Genomic DNA, 16,529 nt, shown 5'->3' on the forward strand with positions numbered 1-16,529 from the left:
GGAGAGGTGAGGGAGGGCTGACTGACAAGTAGGATAGAATTACATGGGGCAGGGGACTTGGCATTTGTGACCTGGAGTTCAGCCAGCTACCTTATCCCTGATCAGCTCCACTGTCACAGCTCCACAGAGGAGCAAGCAGGACAAGCAAGGTGCCCTGGGGCTCCTTCCTGATGGGATCCACTCTGGGAAATCTTTGAAACAAATTTGTACTTCTCTACCTCTCTGCCTTCAAGACCTCCGAAATGCCTTTTCTGTCTTTTTACCATGGATACATTGCTTCCCATTACCTAAACTTATTCTTTAGTGAGCAATTTATGGTGTTTTCCTGTCCTAAACACATGGTTTTCTTTTTACTCCTTCTCTGACCAAGCCGCAAGTTTTCTAAGTCTTTGTGCTATGTTCCCCTCTGCTCCCAACTCTCAGTGTAAAGCACACCAAGACTATCCATCAACATGCATGCCACAGCCTGAACACCTGAAATCTCTACCAAACAACCCAGAGGACTTTTAGTTCCGCTTCCCAATCAGATCCTCATTTCCATCTGAATCCTCATCAGCATAGCCTTTTTCACATTTCTACCAGTAGCCTGGTCTTCTGCACTCTCATCAGAATTGCCTGTTACACTCAGCTTATAACGCGGTAGGCTTTCTCAAATTTCCTCCTCCAAACTTTCCCAGTAAACTAACTCCAGAGACTCCCCCACATCTTCAGAAACAGTTAATAGCATCAGCACCGCTCCTGGTACCAATCTTCTTTATTATTCTGGTTTTTGTTACTTTAACTAAAATACTTGAAAAAAGGTAATCTGATCCATTGCTGGTAGGAATGTAAACTGGTGCAACCATTGTGGAAGGCAGTATGGAGACACATCAGAAATCTGAATATAGAGCCGGCGCCGTGGCTCAATAGGCTAATCCTCCACCTTGCGGCGCCGGCACACCGGGTTCTAGTCCCGGTTGGGGCGCCGGATTCTGTCCCGGTTGCCCCTCTTCCAGGCCAGCTCTCTGCTATGGCCAGGGAGTGCAGTGGAGGATGGCCCAGGTGCTTGGGCCCTGCACCCCATGGGAGACCAGGAAAAGCACCTGGCTCCTGGCTCCTGCCAGGATCAGCGCGGTGCGCCGGCTGCAGCGGCGGCCATTGGAGGGTGAACCAGCGGCAAAGGAAGACCTTTCTCTCTCTGTCTCTCTCTCACTGTCCACTCTGCCTGTCAAAAAAAAAAAAAAAAAAAAAAAGAAATCTGAATATAGACCTACCGTATGATCCAGCCATCCCACTCCTGGGAATTTACCCAAACCAAAAGAAATCAGTATATAAAAGAGTTACCTGTATCTCCCCATGTTCACTGCAGCACAATTCACAATAGCTAAGATATGATATCAACCCAGCTTATTATCAACTATTGACTGGATAAAGAAATTATGGTATATATACACTATGAGTACTATTCAATTGTAAAAAAAAAAAAAATGAAATCCTGTCCTTTGCAACAAGATGGTCACAACTGGAGACCATTATACTTAGTGAAATAAGCCAGTCCCAAAAAGACAGATATGTTATGTTTTCCCTGATCCAACGCAACTAATAGAATACCTGAAATGTAATGTAGTGGAGAGAAACAGACATTTGGAGAATGGATGATTGTTTATAGCCCTTGTCTCTTCCATTGAAGAACAATCTTGTTGAATTTTGTTTTCTTTCTCTTCATACTATTTGATGAACTCCTTCACATAGAGTAGGGTTAACTATATGACCACTAAATAAACTGATAATAGATCATTGTAAAAATTAAGAATGGGAATCTAAGGGCGGGGGAAGGGTTGGAATGTGGGCATGAGGGAGGGGAAGCCCCACTTTGTACCTAAAGATACATATATGAAATACATGAAACTTATATTACTTAAATAAAAAATAATTTCACAAAAAATTGAGCTGAATGCTCAAAATTGGTGTATTTTATATGTAAATTATATCAATAAACGATTTATTAGCCTTAAATCATTAGACCCTTTAACAATTTTTTCCAAAATTCTTGGGGTATAATTGGTCTATTAGAATTACTGACAAGTTTTTCAAAGATACCATATGGAGAATGTGATAATGGGGGCCAGCATTGTGGTGTTGTGGGTTAAGCTTTGTGTCCTGGCTGCTCCACTTCCAATCCAGCTCCTAGCTATTGCACCTGGGAAAGCAGAAGATGGCCCAAGTACTTGGATCCCTGCCATCCATGTGGGAGACCCGGGACTTCACCTTAGCCCAGCCTTGGCTGTTTTGGCCGTTTGAAGAGTGACTCAGGAAACCAATGGAAGATTAATCTCTTTTCTTTAACTCTGCCTTTCAAATAAATTAAAAAAAAAAAAAACTGTAATAATGGGTAAAATTACAGGATGCTTCAGAAACAAAGTAATTCAGACTGGAGAGTATGGTAGACTTTTGACCCAATGGTCTTCTCCAATCCTTTGTTCCTCCCACAGTGGAAGCTTAAAAACTGATTTTTGCTTTCCTAGCTTTTGTAACCTAAGGGACCCCTGTGATCCAATTTTATTTAAGAATGCTCTGGTGATGGGTTAAATCTTCTTGTATTTTTTTAAAAAAGATTTATTTATTTTGCTTGAAAGTCAGAGTTACAGAGAGAGAGAGAGAGAGGTCTTCCATCCTCTGGGTCACTCCCCAGATGGCCGCAACGGCCAGAGCTGCGTCGATCTGAAGCCAGGAGCTTCTTCCGGGTCTCCCACGCAGGTGCAGGGGCCCAAGGACTTGGGCCATCTTCCACTGCTTTCACAGGCCACAGCAGAGAGCTAGATCGGCAGTGGAACAGCCTGGTCTCGAACTGGCACGCATATGGGATGCTGGCACCGCAGGCAGCGGCTTTACCTGCTACACCACAGTGCCAGCCCCAGGCTAAAGCTTCTAAGAAGGCTTTTGCTTTCCTGATAAAAGGAGATATTGCTCTGCTGTCCCTTTTCTACATGTTATGGCCACGTGTAAAGTTTTGACAGCCTCTCTCTCAGCCAGGTTCTGAGGACACTTAAACCATCCCACAAAGAGGTCCCTGAGGCAAGGAACTTAGGGTTCCTGACAGCCACCCTCTTTCTGAGCCATCTTGGAAGCAGTCTCCACTCCAGTCAAGCCTTCATAGGGCTATAACCCTGGCCAAAATCTTTACTGCAAACTCATTAGAGACCTTGAGCCAGAGGTACCCAGTAAACCCCCCCAGATTCCTGATCCTCAGACTGTGAGGTAATAAATGTTCACTGTGGCAACCCGGGAAGTGAATGAGAAGATGGAAGTTATTGTCTGTCTCTCTCCAATTCTTTCCTCCAATTTGTGTATTTGAAAGGCAAAGTCGCACAGAGAGAGAAACAGAGAGGTCTTCCATCCGCTGGTTCACTCCCCAGATGGCCACAAGAGCTGGAGTTGGGCTGATCCAAAGCCAGGAGCTTCTTCCAGGTCTCCCACACGGGTGCAGGGGAGCAAGCACTTGGACCATCTTCCCTTGCTTTCCCAGGCCATAGCAGAGAGCTGGCTTGGAAGTGGAGCAGCTGGGACTCAAACTAGGGCTCATATGGGATGCCCGGGCGGCTTTACCTGTTACGCCACAGCGCCAGCCCCCAAATAAATAAATCTTTTAAAAAATGTTTCTTTTGAATTGCTAAGTCTTTTGATAGTTTTTTACGTAGCAACAGTTAACTAAGTCAGTGTGATACCTGAAAGAGTAAGAATCCAGTGAGTTGGATTGCATGCAGAATAGTGAGGGCAAAGTGTGGGTCCTACAAAGAACCAAGATTAGGGGAAGGGTGCAGAGATAATTTTAAAAAAGGAATGAACAATGATGAAAGCATGTAAGCAAGAAAGATAAAAATCATAAAAGAACAAAGATACAGGTGTTACATAAAATAGGTAGTAAGAGTGACAGATGAATTAAGAAAGGTAAAGACAATTAGGATGAGTGAGTAGGCACAAATCAAGAGGAAGAAAGTATAAAAGCATAGTGGAGAAATGAGGGATTAGGAAGCGTGGGAGAGGGAAGAATTAGTGCTCTCTGGACGTGGGATAAATGCCCAGGATGCTCTGCCTTGCACAGAATAAAGAGGGAAAAATCAGCAAATGAGATTTTTTTGTACCTAAATAGTGTATCTTTATTTCAGTATAAATGTTAGGATACTACAATTTCTAAGGAATACCAGGAATAATTTCCATATCTCACTTGACCATTGTACTCAGTCCAATGTTCTGTTTCTGTTCTATTTTATTTATTAGGCTAGGATCTGGACCAAGTGTATGTGTGTACATGTATACATACACACATAAATACGCAGGTCATTCCAGTCACAATAACTGTCTCCTGGCTGTAATTGATGGGTTCAGGGTTTGGATGGCTATAACTAGGAAAGAATATTTATATTCCATATGTGGAATCCGGTGTTACTCTGCTAAAATTTGGTTGTTTGTAAATATTTTCATAGAAATGATCATAAGGTACTTCCATTTGTGGCTCTGATAGATCTTCAAGGTCATATGTATCTTTCTGTGCTTCCTCAAACCTGAAACCTAAAGAGAAATGACCAACAGTTAGAAAGACGACAGATGTGTCACACAGACACAGACTCATTCTGCCTGCTGCTAGAGAACAGAAAAGCCCTATTGCATTTCCCTTCTCACTATTGCACAGCAGTTTTCTTTACATCCTATTTAAGTGAAACCATAAATGCCTGAGATTTTTGAGTTCATCCTATTTTCACTAACATATGTCATCATCCATGCCTACGAAAGGCTCTGCTAGACCTGAGTTTCAGGTTTGATCTACCAGTAAGGAGCTGTGTAATTTGGTGCAAGTTATAAAACGCTTAATCAAATCTCCTGTTGACACTCAAAAGCACCTTGCTGAATTTCCTCCTTCCTTCCCCCAAATCTTCCCATTCTTAACAGGCTTCAGCCACGAAAATGAGGTTAGTCAATGACCATTTCTTAATTTGTTTTCTCAAGTATCACCACCAAGCTGGGCTAAATCAGTTTCAGCTAGACTGAGACTGACCGGCTCAGTGCAAAAAGAAGGATGATGGCCAAAAATGATACTTGGGACCAAAGTGGTGGTCCCACCACAGAACCAAAACTTGGAGAATGAGTGAAACAGAAGAGCCAGCCAGACGGCCATAGGCAATGCAGGGTCTGCGGCTGAGGACACGTGATGATGGGGCTCTTCCTTGTCCCCATCCACGCATCAGGAATTTTCTCCTGACCTGTCAGCATCCCAGCTTCTTTCCTTACTCCAGAAAACTTTGCCCAGAACCCCACTGGGGAGACAGACTGCAGTTTTACCCTCTCCGTGTTGTTGGCCACATACACCAAGCCAAAGCCCACTGCCACAGACTGCATTTGTATAAATCAAGCTGCAGATCTACCTCCCATCTTATTCAGCAACAGGCTGTCTCAGTGCTCTCATCTGTAAAGTGCCATGCCTTATTTGATCTTTGTGAGAACTGTGATGGAGCCCCCAAAGAACTTAGCATAGTGTTTGACATTTAGTGTTCTGTAATTATTCACCAACAGGTCTTTATTCACAAATAAAGAGATGTCTCATCCTTTTCTAGAGCTAAAAGTTCCCAAATATGCTCGAGATTTGACCTTCTCCTGTTTCTTGAAAAAGTGGCACACTTTCTCTTCTGCAGTGCCGACGTCTTCACTGGCTCCGCTACTTAAAATATCTTCCACTTGGTCTTACGCTCCTTCCAATTGCTATGCTGTATTGTTCCTTCTTTTTACTGTAATCTCTTGTCATATATACATATATATGTTATATATACATATATATACATATAAATATATATTTTATATATATGATTTGACTCATTTATATTGTTTCCAGTTTTTATACTTGTCATTCCTTTATACTCTTTGAGTTGCCATTGAGAAGCTACTAAGTGCTACACACTGAGCATTCAGGAGCAAACGAAAGGGCTCCTTGCTTTAGATGGTTACCTAAAATTGACCTCTAGAGGCCATTATTTCCTTTAGCCCCTAAAGTGGAAACTGCATGGTGTGTTGGAGCAGCAGACATGCGGTTAGTGACATGGGGTGCTACAAGCGAGGGGAAGAGTGGCGCCTGCAAGGCTGGAAAGCTGGGACACAGCCATAGCCAGAAGCCGCTTTAGAAGTTTATCCCAAGTGGAAAGCTATAAGGGGCAGCAGAACAAGGTTCTGAGCTAGTCTATCTCAGAATCCTGGCACTCCCATGAACTGCGATGAAGTAACTGTATCCTCTTTGCTCCTCTGTACAATGCAGATACTAGAGCTTGTCTCACTGTGTGGTTTGGAAAATCAAGCGAGTTAATATGTAAAGCACGTCTATGTCATAATTGCTAAAGAGTTTGTTAAATAAATCCAAGTGTTTCAATTGTGCCAATTTAAATTTGTAAAAGGTCACCACAGGGGCCAGTACTGCAGCACCCTGGGTTAAACCACGACCTCCAACAATGGCATCCTGCATGGGGTTCAGTTCAAGTCCCAGCTGCCCCCACTTCCAATCCAGCTCCCTGCTAATGCACCTGGGAAACCAACAGAAGATGACCGAAGTGCCTGGTCCCTTGCCACCTACATGGGAGACCCAGAAGAAGCTCCTGGCTCCTGGCTCCAGCTTGGCACAACTCTGGCCATTGTGGCCATTTGGGAAGTGAACCAGCAGATGGAAGACCTCTCTCTCTCTCTCTCTCTTTTCTATCAGTAACTCTGCCTTTCAAATAAATGAAATAAATCTTTAAAAGAAATCCTTTTAAAAAAAAAAAGTCACCATATGTTGTGTGGCGAATGGGCTGAGAAAGCATTTGGCCACCATACAAGCCTGTGGAGAGTTGATAGCATACTGGGGTGCTGGTAATGAGTTAGAAACAAGTGGATAGAGGGGCTGGCACTGTGGCATAGCGCGTAAAGCTGCTGCCTGCAGTGCCAGCATCCCATATGGGCACTGGTTCGAGACCCGGCTGCTCCACTTCCAATCCAGCTCTCTGCTATGGCCTGGAAAAGCAATGGAAGATGGCCCAAGTCCTTGGGCCCCTGCACCTGCATGGAGACGCAGAAGAGGCTCCTGGCTCCTGGTTTCTGGCTTTGGACCGGTGCAGCTCCGGCTGTTGCAGCCAATTGGGGAGTGAACCAGCATATAGAAGATCTCTCTCTCTCTCTCTGCCTCTCCTTCTCTCTGTGTTTAACTCTGACTTTCAAGCAAAATAAATAAATCTTTAAAGAAAAAAAAGAAACAAGTGGGTAGATAGGTTAATGCTAATGATAGTGCATATTTATGGAGTGTATCACGTCATGTGCGGAGCACCAGTCTAAGCTCTTTATGTCTATTACTTATTACTTTGCAACAACCTATGAGCTGGGTGATACTTGTTGCTTTTATTTTATAGATGAAAGACTGAGCAACCAGCTGGTCCCAGATCACACAGCAGCCAACAGTAGAGCCAAAATCAAACCCAGGTTGTATGAAAGAGATTCCGCAATTACATCTCTGCTTTACTACTTCTCAAATGATAATAGGACGGAGTTTGTGAACTTAGATAATAACCCCAAGTAGGCTATGTGGAACTATAGCTATTTCTGGGGGTGTGCTAATACACTTCCTAAAAATGCTGCCACTTTCAGATTTTAGTGTTGTAGACCACCAGTGGGACAAAAGTAGAATGGAACCAAAAAAATATTTTGAGGCACTTAATTTGTCAAATGAAATTTGCTTACTAAAAATTACTACTGAGAGGCCAGTGCTGTGGCACAGCAGGTTAAAGCCCCAGCCTGTAGTGCTGGCATCCCATATAGGTACTGGTTCAAGTCCCGGCTGCTCCTCTTCTGATACAGCTCCTGGCTAATGCACCCGTGAAACCAGTGAAAGATGGCCCAAGTGCTTGGGCCCTGCACCCCTGTGGGAGACCTGGAGGAAGCTCCTGGCTCCTGGCTTCGGATTGGCTCAGCTCTGGCCATTGTGGCCATTTGGGGAGTGAACCAGTGGATGGAAGATCTGTCTCTCTCTGTAACTCTTTCAAATAAAATAAATATTTTAAAAAAATTACTATTGAAACCTTAAAATATGTAACCATAAAAAGCATTCACTTTTTAAAAACTATTTTCTTCAACTCTAAATAAAATAGAATGTTTTTCTCTTCCCAAATAACAATCTTATCCATAAAGGCAAGATGACTTGGCCAGTTCATTTGTGTCTATACATTGGCAGGGTACTGATGTGGTAAAGGCTTAGAATATGCACATGTGCATAATACATCATTTTGGCTCACAGGAATTTTCCCATCAACCACTGCTAAAAGTCACCTACCTTGAAAGTTAACTGAAGAGTTGCTTGTGGCAATTTCCTTCCAGTTGGCAATATACCTAATTAGATTATATTAACATTCATTAAATCACATTGATTCATTAGTAAGTAATAAATTGATTTATTAGCATATACTTAGATTACTTTAATTATTCCACTTTCTCTTAGAAATCTAAAGTTAATGGTGACAAATTCACTAGTATCAGGGTTTAATTCTTAGGACTTTCCCATCTCCTAGTAGTTTGCATGAACCTAAGGCAGCCTGCAAGAAAAAAAGTTGAAGTAGGTATAAGAATGGAACCTGCCATCTACCTTATTAGTGTCCTTTTGCCTTCCTCTACCACATCTCATTTTATCCTGTTTCATTCCTGCAAGATCATGTTCTCAAGTGAGTGCCTACTAATGTATTAGTTAATAATTCTAACTAAAATATAGACAGAAAACTCTCAGGGAAAAATAGCAAAAACTTTTTCCTGGGTTCTGGATTGTCAAACCTACTGTCTCTGATATCTCAAGGAAATGTAAAGCATGTAGTTTATGGCCTTATTAGAACAAGAGTTTAGTCTTTGCAGTATCCAGAAAACAAAAGGTTAGCATTCAAGTAGGGAAAATGCAGCTGCCAGCTCAGCTTCCCAGAGACTGACAAAGCATAGTTCAGGAAGAGGTGGAATATGGAAGAACTTGAGATGATGAACTGTGAAGAGGAGGGGAAGCTCCAAGAGGAGGAGTGCCGTGATTTATCTCATCTAAGGCTCCACATACCTAGAGGGTGTAGCCCCTTCCAGGACCTCTCCATAGGCAATTCAATCCACTTGACCTTAAACGTTGGCAGACTTTGTGTTTTCAGTGGTTGTTCAGGAGCACTGTGAAAAGCTGCCAGTCACCCTGCTTGCTTGGATTTATATCAGGTGGGCTTCAGAAAGATCATGGAAAGCACACAAAGTAAAAAGGTCGTATATGGGGCCAATGCTGCAAGGTTCAGCAAGTTGAAGCCCTGGCATGTAGCGCTGCTATCCCATATGAATGCCAGTTCGAGTTCCAGCTGCTCTACTTCCAATCCAGCTTTCTCTGCTGGTATGCCTGGGAAGGCAGTGGAGGACAGCCCAAGTTGTTGGCCCCTGTACCCACATGGGAAACTTGGAGGATGCACCTGACTTTGGCCTGGGTCAGTCCCCATCATTCTGGCCATTTGGGGAAATGAGCTAGCAGATGGAAGCTCTCTCTCTGTGACCCTGCTTTTCAAGTAAATGAATCAATCTTTAAAAAAGAAAAAAAAAAGGTTGTGAATGGATTTCAAGATTTTTAGCATCAAAATAAACTCATCTTTATTTACATTTTCTATGAGCTTTTTGAAGTACCCTCATTTACTTAAAAGGTTTTCATTCTCCCTCCAGAAAACCAAGAAAGGGATTTTTTTAAAAAAGATTTTATTTATTTATTTGAAAGTCAGAGTTACACAGAGAAAGGAGAGGCAGAGAGAGAGGTCTTCCATCCGATGGTTCACTCCCCAATTGACAGCAATGGCTGGAGCTGTGCCAATCCAAAGCCAGGAGTCAGGAGCTTCCTCCAGGTCTCCCACATGGTTGCAGGGGCCCAAGAACTTGGGCCATCTTCTACTGCTTTCCCAGGCCATAGCAGAGAGCTGGATTGGAAATAGAGCAGCCGGGTCTTGAACCGGCACCCATATGGGATGCCGGCGCTTCAGGCCAGGGCATTAACCCACTGCATCACAGCACCAGCCCCAGAAAGGGATCTTGATCAGAGGTATACAAAGCCCTTGGGTGGGTATTTTATCTGCCATTAGGGATTCCTACATGCCATATCAGCATGCCTGATTTGAAGAAAGGAAGGAAAGAAGGAAGGGATGGAGGGAGGGAAGGAGAGAGAAAAGAAAGGGAAAGGAAAAGAAAAGGAAGAAACACTGGCATTCCATATGAGTGCTGGTTCATATCCTGGCTGCTCCATCTCCCATGCAGCTCCCTGCTATGGCCTGGGAAAAGCAGCAGAAGTGCTTGGGCCCCTACACCAGTGTGGGAGACCAGGAAGAAGCTCCTGGCTTCAGCCTGGCCCAGCCCTGAGTGTTGTAACCATTTGAGCAGAGGACTAGAAGATAGATGACCTGTCTGTGTCTCTCACTCTCTCTTTGTAATTCTAACTTTCAAATAAATAAGAAGGAAGAAAGAAAGACACAATGCAACGAAAGGAAAGAAGAAATGAAGAGACAGAGAGGGATGGAGGAAAGAGGAGAATATCATTAAATTCTTTGAATTTGATCCATGAACTATATTGAGTCTGTTAAAAAGTGAAAATTAAAATTAAAAAAATAAAAATGCCTGGTTTGAGTCCAGACTTACTTCACTTCCAATCCAGTTTCTTTCTAATGCACATCCAGGGAGGCCATAGACAATGGTTGAAGCACTGGAATCTGCTACCCAGACACCCCCATGGTGGGCCTGCATTGAGCTCAGGGCTCCTGGCTTCAGTCTGGCCCAGACCCGGGCCACTGCAGCCATTTGGGGAGAGAATCAGTGGATAGAAGAGCTCTATCAAATAAATAAATGCTTTTTTTAAAAAATGTAAGAAACAACATCCAAAGATGGAATTGCAATGCCTTGCTTTTATTTTTTTATAAGACTTAAAATTGTTGTGTGGAGAAGAAACAGGAAATGGGGCGAGAGACATAGGAGGAGGTCTACTTTGTTGTTTTTTTTTTTTACTTTTATTTTTTTATTTTTTATTTTTTTGACAGGCAGAGTGGACAGTGAGAGAGAGAGACAGAGAGAAAGGTCTTCCTTTGCCGTTGGTTCACCCTCCAATGGCCGCCGCGGCCAGTGCGCTGCGGCCGGCGCACCACGCTGATCCGATGGCAGGAGCCAGGTACTTATCCTGATCTCCCATGGGGTGCAGGGCCCAAGTCCTTGGGCCATCCTCCACTGCACTCCCTGGCCACAGCAGAGAGCTGGCCTGGAAGAGGGGCAACCGGGACAGAATCCGGCGACCCGACCGGGACTAGAACCCGGTGTGCCGGCGCCGCAAGGCGGAGGATTAGCCTAGTGAGCCGCGGCGCCGGCCAGGAGGTCTACTTTGAATGAATTTCTGGGGATCGGATAGAGAATTCTTGCAGGTAAACTGTTGAAATCCTACTCTGCCTTTCCTTTATACAGTTGGCTAATTCCCCAGCAACCTTCAGTGAAGAATTATAAAATATCTATGTCTGATATCCTGTAGTTACTGGGATAAAAAAAGAATCAAACAAACAGTTGCATTTGAGAGAAAGAAACAAATAGGCATCCTGGTCTACTTAAGATTTTCCTCGCCCATAATGCCCTAATACCCTTCTCTGGTAGGTGATAAAGATCCATGATGGCTTTCCTACATCAATGAAAAACTAACATTTTCATGTTAGAATACAGGTTGAAGAAATCATTTGTATCATTAATTTCATGCTTTTAACCTTTATAAATCTCAAAGTGAAAACAAAGCAGGATTACATGAAGGTATAAGAATAAAGTCTAAGAATAACAAACACCCAAATCTAATTTGCTGTTTTCTATTTTGGAGTCATTCCTTTTTTATCCTTCATTTTTCCCTTTTCTTTTTAGATAAGTGGAGAATATTTGTTCCTTTTTAAGGATTATGTTTGTGGCCCTAAGATTCAACATGTAAATAGGAAATGTTAGGAAGCAAAATTTATGATGACTGCCCTTGACCCCAAGATCAGACAGAACAAGTACCCACTCATCAAAGTTCAGTGTGTTTGTCCAGTTCAGCACTTCATCCACTTCCCACTCCATCACAGACTCTATTCCACCATCTTCAATAGTTCTTATTAGTCCTTTTGTTGCTGTGTGAATTAAATCTAGAGTCTCATCATGTGTGGCCTTAGCTTTCAGAGTTCCAGCATAGTACCTAAACAGAGCACCAGAGACAGAAATCTCTTGAAATAGATGATTACAAGTAAAAGCAATTCAAATATATTGTTGTTATTTGCAAATAAAAATTATTTGTACTTTAAATCACATTTTCATCTTATATAACATGATGTATTGATTCAAGTTTTCTTTCTTACACTGAGATGCATCTAAACCAAGACCTATGAGATGGGATATTTGGTTGAGGCGAGGAGAGCAAGTAACTTCATCCACTAAACAGAGACCTCACTTAAAAACCACTATTCAAAAAAATCACATTCTTTTGATACAAAGTAAAACTAAGTTATTAAGTTAACAAATCATGGAGTTACAGAGTAGACAGTATTTTAACAGACTAAATAACTACTCCACTCACGTTACAGGAGAGGAAAATAAATCCTGCAGGAGTTGAGTAACTTACAAAGTCATGAGGCTAATGGCAGGTGGCAAAGGGGAAAGAAGATGAGAAATAAGATGAGACAAAGGCTACACAGACATGAACACCTTTGTGCAGTAGTTTCCATCCATAATCTTCTTTAATTTTCTTAAAAATGGACACCGCTATTTGTGACAGCTGTTTTTGTTATGCTTTTGGATGGACAAATTGAAACTTGGTGGAGAACCTGTTCAAGAGCATGTTGGTAGTAAATAGGTCCCAGGGCCAGTATTCAAAACTGACTAAGCCCAGCCTCCTTAGCAGCACTGTCTGTCATTTGTGACAGCAACTGGATTAACAGAGCCACTAAACACGAGTGAATAGAGTGAAGTCAGAAGGCCTTGCCCTGAACACTGGAAAAGTCATGCGTTGTTTACCACAGGGGATTTGTTCTGAGAAACATTCTTCTCTATTAAGGAAAATCTTTCAGTGTTGGGGGTCTATGTTTCCAAACTTTTAAAAGGGGATTTCACTGTAGGAACATCACATTGGTTTTTTTGTTTGTTTGTTTTTTGACAGGCAGAGTGGACAGTGAGAGAGACAGACAGAGAGAAAGGTCTTTCTTTGCCGTTGGTTCACCCCACAATGGCTGCTGCAGCCGGCACATGGCGCTGATCCAAAGCCAGGAGCCAGGTACTCCTCTTGGTCTCCCATGCGGGTGCAGGGCCCAAGGACCTGGACCATCCTCCCGGGCCACAGCAGAGAGTTGGCCTGGAAGAGGGGCAACCGGGACAGGATCCGGAGCCCCGACCGGGACTAGAACCCGATGTGCCAGCTCCGCTGGCGGAGGATTAGCCTAGTGAGCCACGGCGACGGCCCATCACAGTGTATTTACACAAACCTAGAGGGTATAGCCTACTACTCACCTAGGCTGTAAGGCCGAGATGGCGCACTGCTGTACTAAATATTGTAGGCAATTTTAACCCAATGTAAGCACTCGTGTCTCTATACGTAGAAAAGGTATGTAAAAATATGGTGTTAGAGATAAAAAATGGTGCACCTGTATAGGGCACTTACCACTAGTGGAATATGCAGGACTGGACGTTGTTCTGGGTGAGTGGTGAGTGAGTGAATGTATAAGGCTGTGGACATTACTGTAGATTTCAAAACACTATACACTTAGGCTAAGGTAAAATTATCATAAATTCTTCAGTAATAAATAAACCTTAGCTTACCTGTGACATTTTTCCTTTGTAAACTTAGAACAGACACATTGTACAGCTATACAATAGTTGTTTCTTTATACCCAAATTCTAAGTTTATTTTGTATTTCAAAAAGTTGTAATGTTTTTTAGTTTATAAACTTTTGTTAAAAACTAAGGCAATAACCTACCTTTCTTGACCTCAGTTTCTTAAAAAAAAAAAAAAACAAAAAGCCTCCTTTCCTTAAAACGGTACTCACAGTAGCACCCCCTCCTAGCATGAACCATGTAAAGCGTTTAGAAGAGTGATTAGCACATGGTGAGAGTTCAAAGAAGGTTCACACAATATGTGGTGGTATGAATATGACAGGGACAGAATGCATCCCTGCCCCCTCATTAAATTTCTGCATGGTCAGACTGCTAATGGATAATGACCCATGAGAGGCAATGTATTTTATAAGAAGGAGCATGGCTCTTGATTTACAGTTCAGTAAGAACAAAAACCCAGAAAGTATGACTTTCTAAGAAAATACTATATTCTGTACTTTTTATGCACTTATTCATTCACCTACTATCTATAAAGTGTCTACCATTTTTTTAAAAAATATTTATTTTATTTGAAAGAGTTAGAGAGGCAGAGGCAAAGCGAGAGAGAGAGGTCTTCCATCTGTTGGTTCACTCCCCAGATGGCTGCAACTGCCAGAGCTGCACTGATCTGAAGCCAGGAGCCAGGAGCTTCCTTCAGGTCTCCCAATGGTGCAGGGGCCCAAGCACTTGGGCCATCTTCCACTGCTTTCCCAGGCCATAGCACAGAGCTGGATCAGAAGTGGAGCAGCTGGGACTCGAATCGGCATCCATATGGGATGCCGGCACTGCAGGTGGTGGTTCTACCCACTGTGCCACAGCGCCGGCCCCTGAATGTCCACCATTTATAAAGTGTTACATGGTTATAGTGATGAAGGTCCCATGGGACTTGCAATATATTAATCTATACTCCATTGTCTGAACGTAACACGCAATCAGTAAGTATGTATTAAGTAAATTATTGAACTAATTGAAGTACTCACTGGTTCAGAGATACTAAACTACTAATGCCCACTCAGTAGCGAAAATGCATTTAGAACTTGCAAGGGATGGCATTGTGACGTAGCAGGTTAAGCCACCATCTACAATGCTGGCATTCCATATGGGCACTGGTTAAATTCTCAACAGCTCCACTTGCAATCCATCTCCCTACTAATGCACCTGGGAAAGAAACAGAAAATGGCCCAAGTGCTTGGGCCCCTACACCCATGTGGGAGACTAGGAAGAAGCTTCTAGCTCCTTGCTGCTGTCTGGCCCAGCTCCAGCCATTGCAGCCATCTGGGGAGCAAATCAGTGATGGAAGACAGAGCTCTGTCTCGCCCTCTCTCTCTGAAACTCTACCTTTTGAATAAATAAATCTTAAAAAAAGAGACAAATTTGTGGAAAGCTGGGGGGTGAAAATACTTTTTATAGATTCCTTTTTTTAACCTCCCCAAATATGCAAACACTTAAGGTTGGAACTAGAAACCTGAATGATATTATTTTTCCTTTTGCAACAATGACATATGATAATTTAGTTATGTATTCTCTTATCAGGGGAGAATAAAAGAGGTACTTTGTTTTCAGGAGTCCTAACAATTATTCTAATAATTTAGTTTTCAGGTCTTGAAGTCTTAGTCACTATTAAAGTGAAGTCATCTAAATAACACTAAGACAGTAACAGGTTATCAAGTGGGGACAATATTTCAGATATAATACTAATTGGAAATAAAGAATGTTATAACAAGTTGTCTCACAAATAGAGATCTTTAAAAAAGAAAATAGAGCAGATGGTGGCCGAGTAAGACGCTGCACTGATTATCTCCCCATAGATCACCAATTCAACAAATATTCACGGACCAAGCCATCTTCACAAGAGCCAAGGAGGCCAGGTGAGACACCACGGTACCTGGTATTCATCATAACGATAGATACACTGAAGAAATCAGAAAGGAAAGAGTTGTCCACATCACTCCTACCCTAGCTCCAAGGTGTACAGTGTGAGCAGACATATCTCACCTCCTCGTTAGGAGAGGGAGAGGGGATTGAGTCCAGATCCTAGACCTCAAACCTAGTACTAGGCCCATCAAGATAGCAACCAGTGCCCTGCAGGGCACTGCTCCCAAGGCCAGTACCTGTAGACTGAGGCTTAGGATCCTCCTTAGCCTGGTAGCCAAGGGACCATTTCTATCGCAGTTTCTTAACCTCCAGCAGACGGCAAAGCAAGATTCCAGCCACTAGAGACTAGGCAGGAAAGGAAGCTTGGCACTTGGCCTTGGAGCTCAGAACCAGCCCCACTGTTAGGAAACCCAGCACCTGACAAAGCAGAAAGGCCTCTATCCCTAGTCCAGTGCTCAGAGCCTCCAAGGCTGACCTTCACATCAGGCAGTGTCTAGTGCTCTGATAGGTTGGACCTGTTTTGAAATGTAACACTGCCAGTCTTGCCTGGGCCTGTCATTCATCCTGAGGCTGCACAGGGCCTGATGTCTATGAGACCCAAGTAGGACCTTAGCTTTGTGCTGTTCTGGACGTCTAACAGGTTGCTTTTACCACCTCTCCCCCAACCCTGGGCAGACTGCAAGGAAGCACAGAACTGTCTTGGAACTCAGGACTAGGATAGTAAAACACAACACTGGGCAGATCTTAATGGTTCTATCCCCAGC

The 16,529-nt window shown here is 43.0% G+C and overlaps 1 protein-coding gene across 1 annotated transcript in view; it reads right to left on the reverse strand.

Annotated features, from left to right (window-relative positions):
• Positions 1–4,192: 4,192 nt before the first annotated feature.
• The window catches only part of C1H11orf65 (chromosome 1 C11orf65 homolog), a 51,011-nt gene continuing 38,674 nt past the window's right edge, over positions 4,193–16,529 (reverse strand). The window contains exons 7-9 of the mRNA XM_002708485.6: positions 12,053–12,223; positions 8,318–8,373; positions 4,193–4,548 (exon numbers count right to left, since the gene is read on the reverse strand). Of these exons, the coding sequence (XP_002708531.1) occupies positions 4,397–4,548; positions 8,318–8,373; positions 12,053–12,223 (379 nt within the window). The 3' untranslated portion in view covers positions 4,193–4,396. The remainder of the gene's footprint in view (positions 4,549–8,317; positions 8,374–12,052; positions 12,224–16,529) is intronic.

This window comes from Oryctolagus cuniculus, chromosome 1 (genome assembly GCF_051225735.1).
Source record: "Oryctolagus cuniculus isolate XC-2025 breed Fujian yellow rabbit chromosome 1, ASM5122573v1, whole genome shotgun sequence".
Lineage (NCBI taxonomy): Eukaryota > Metazoa > Chordata > Mammalia > Lagomorpha > Leporidae > Oryctolagus > Oryctolagus cuniculus.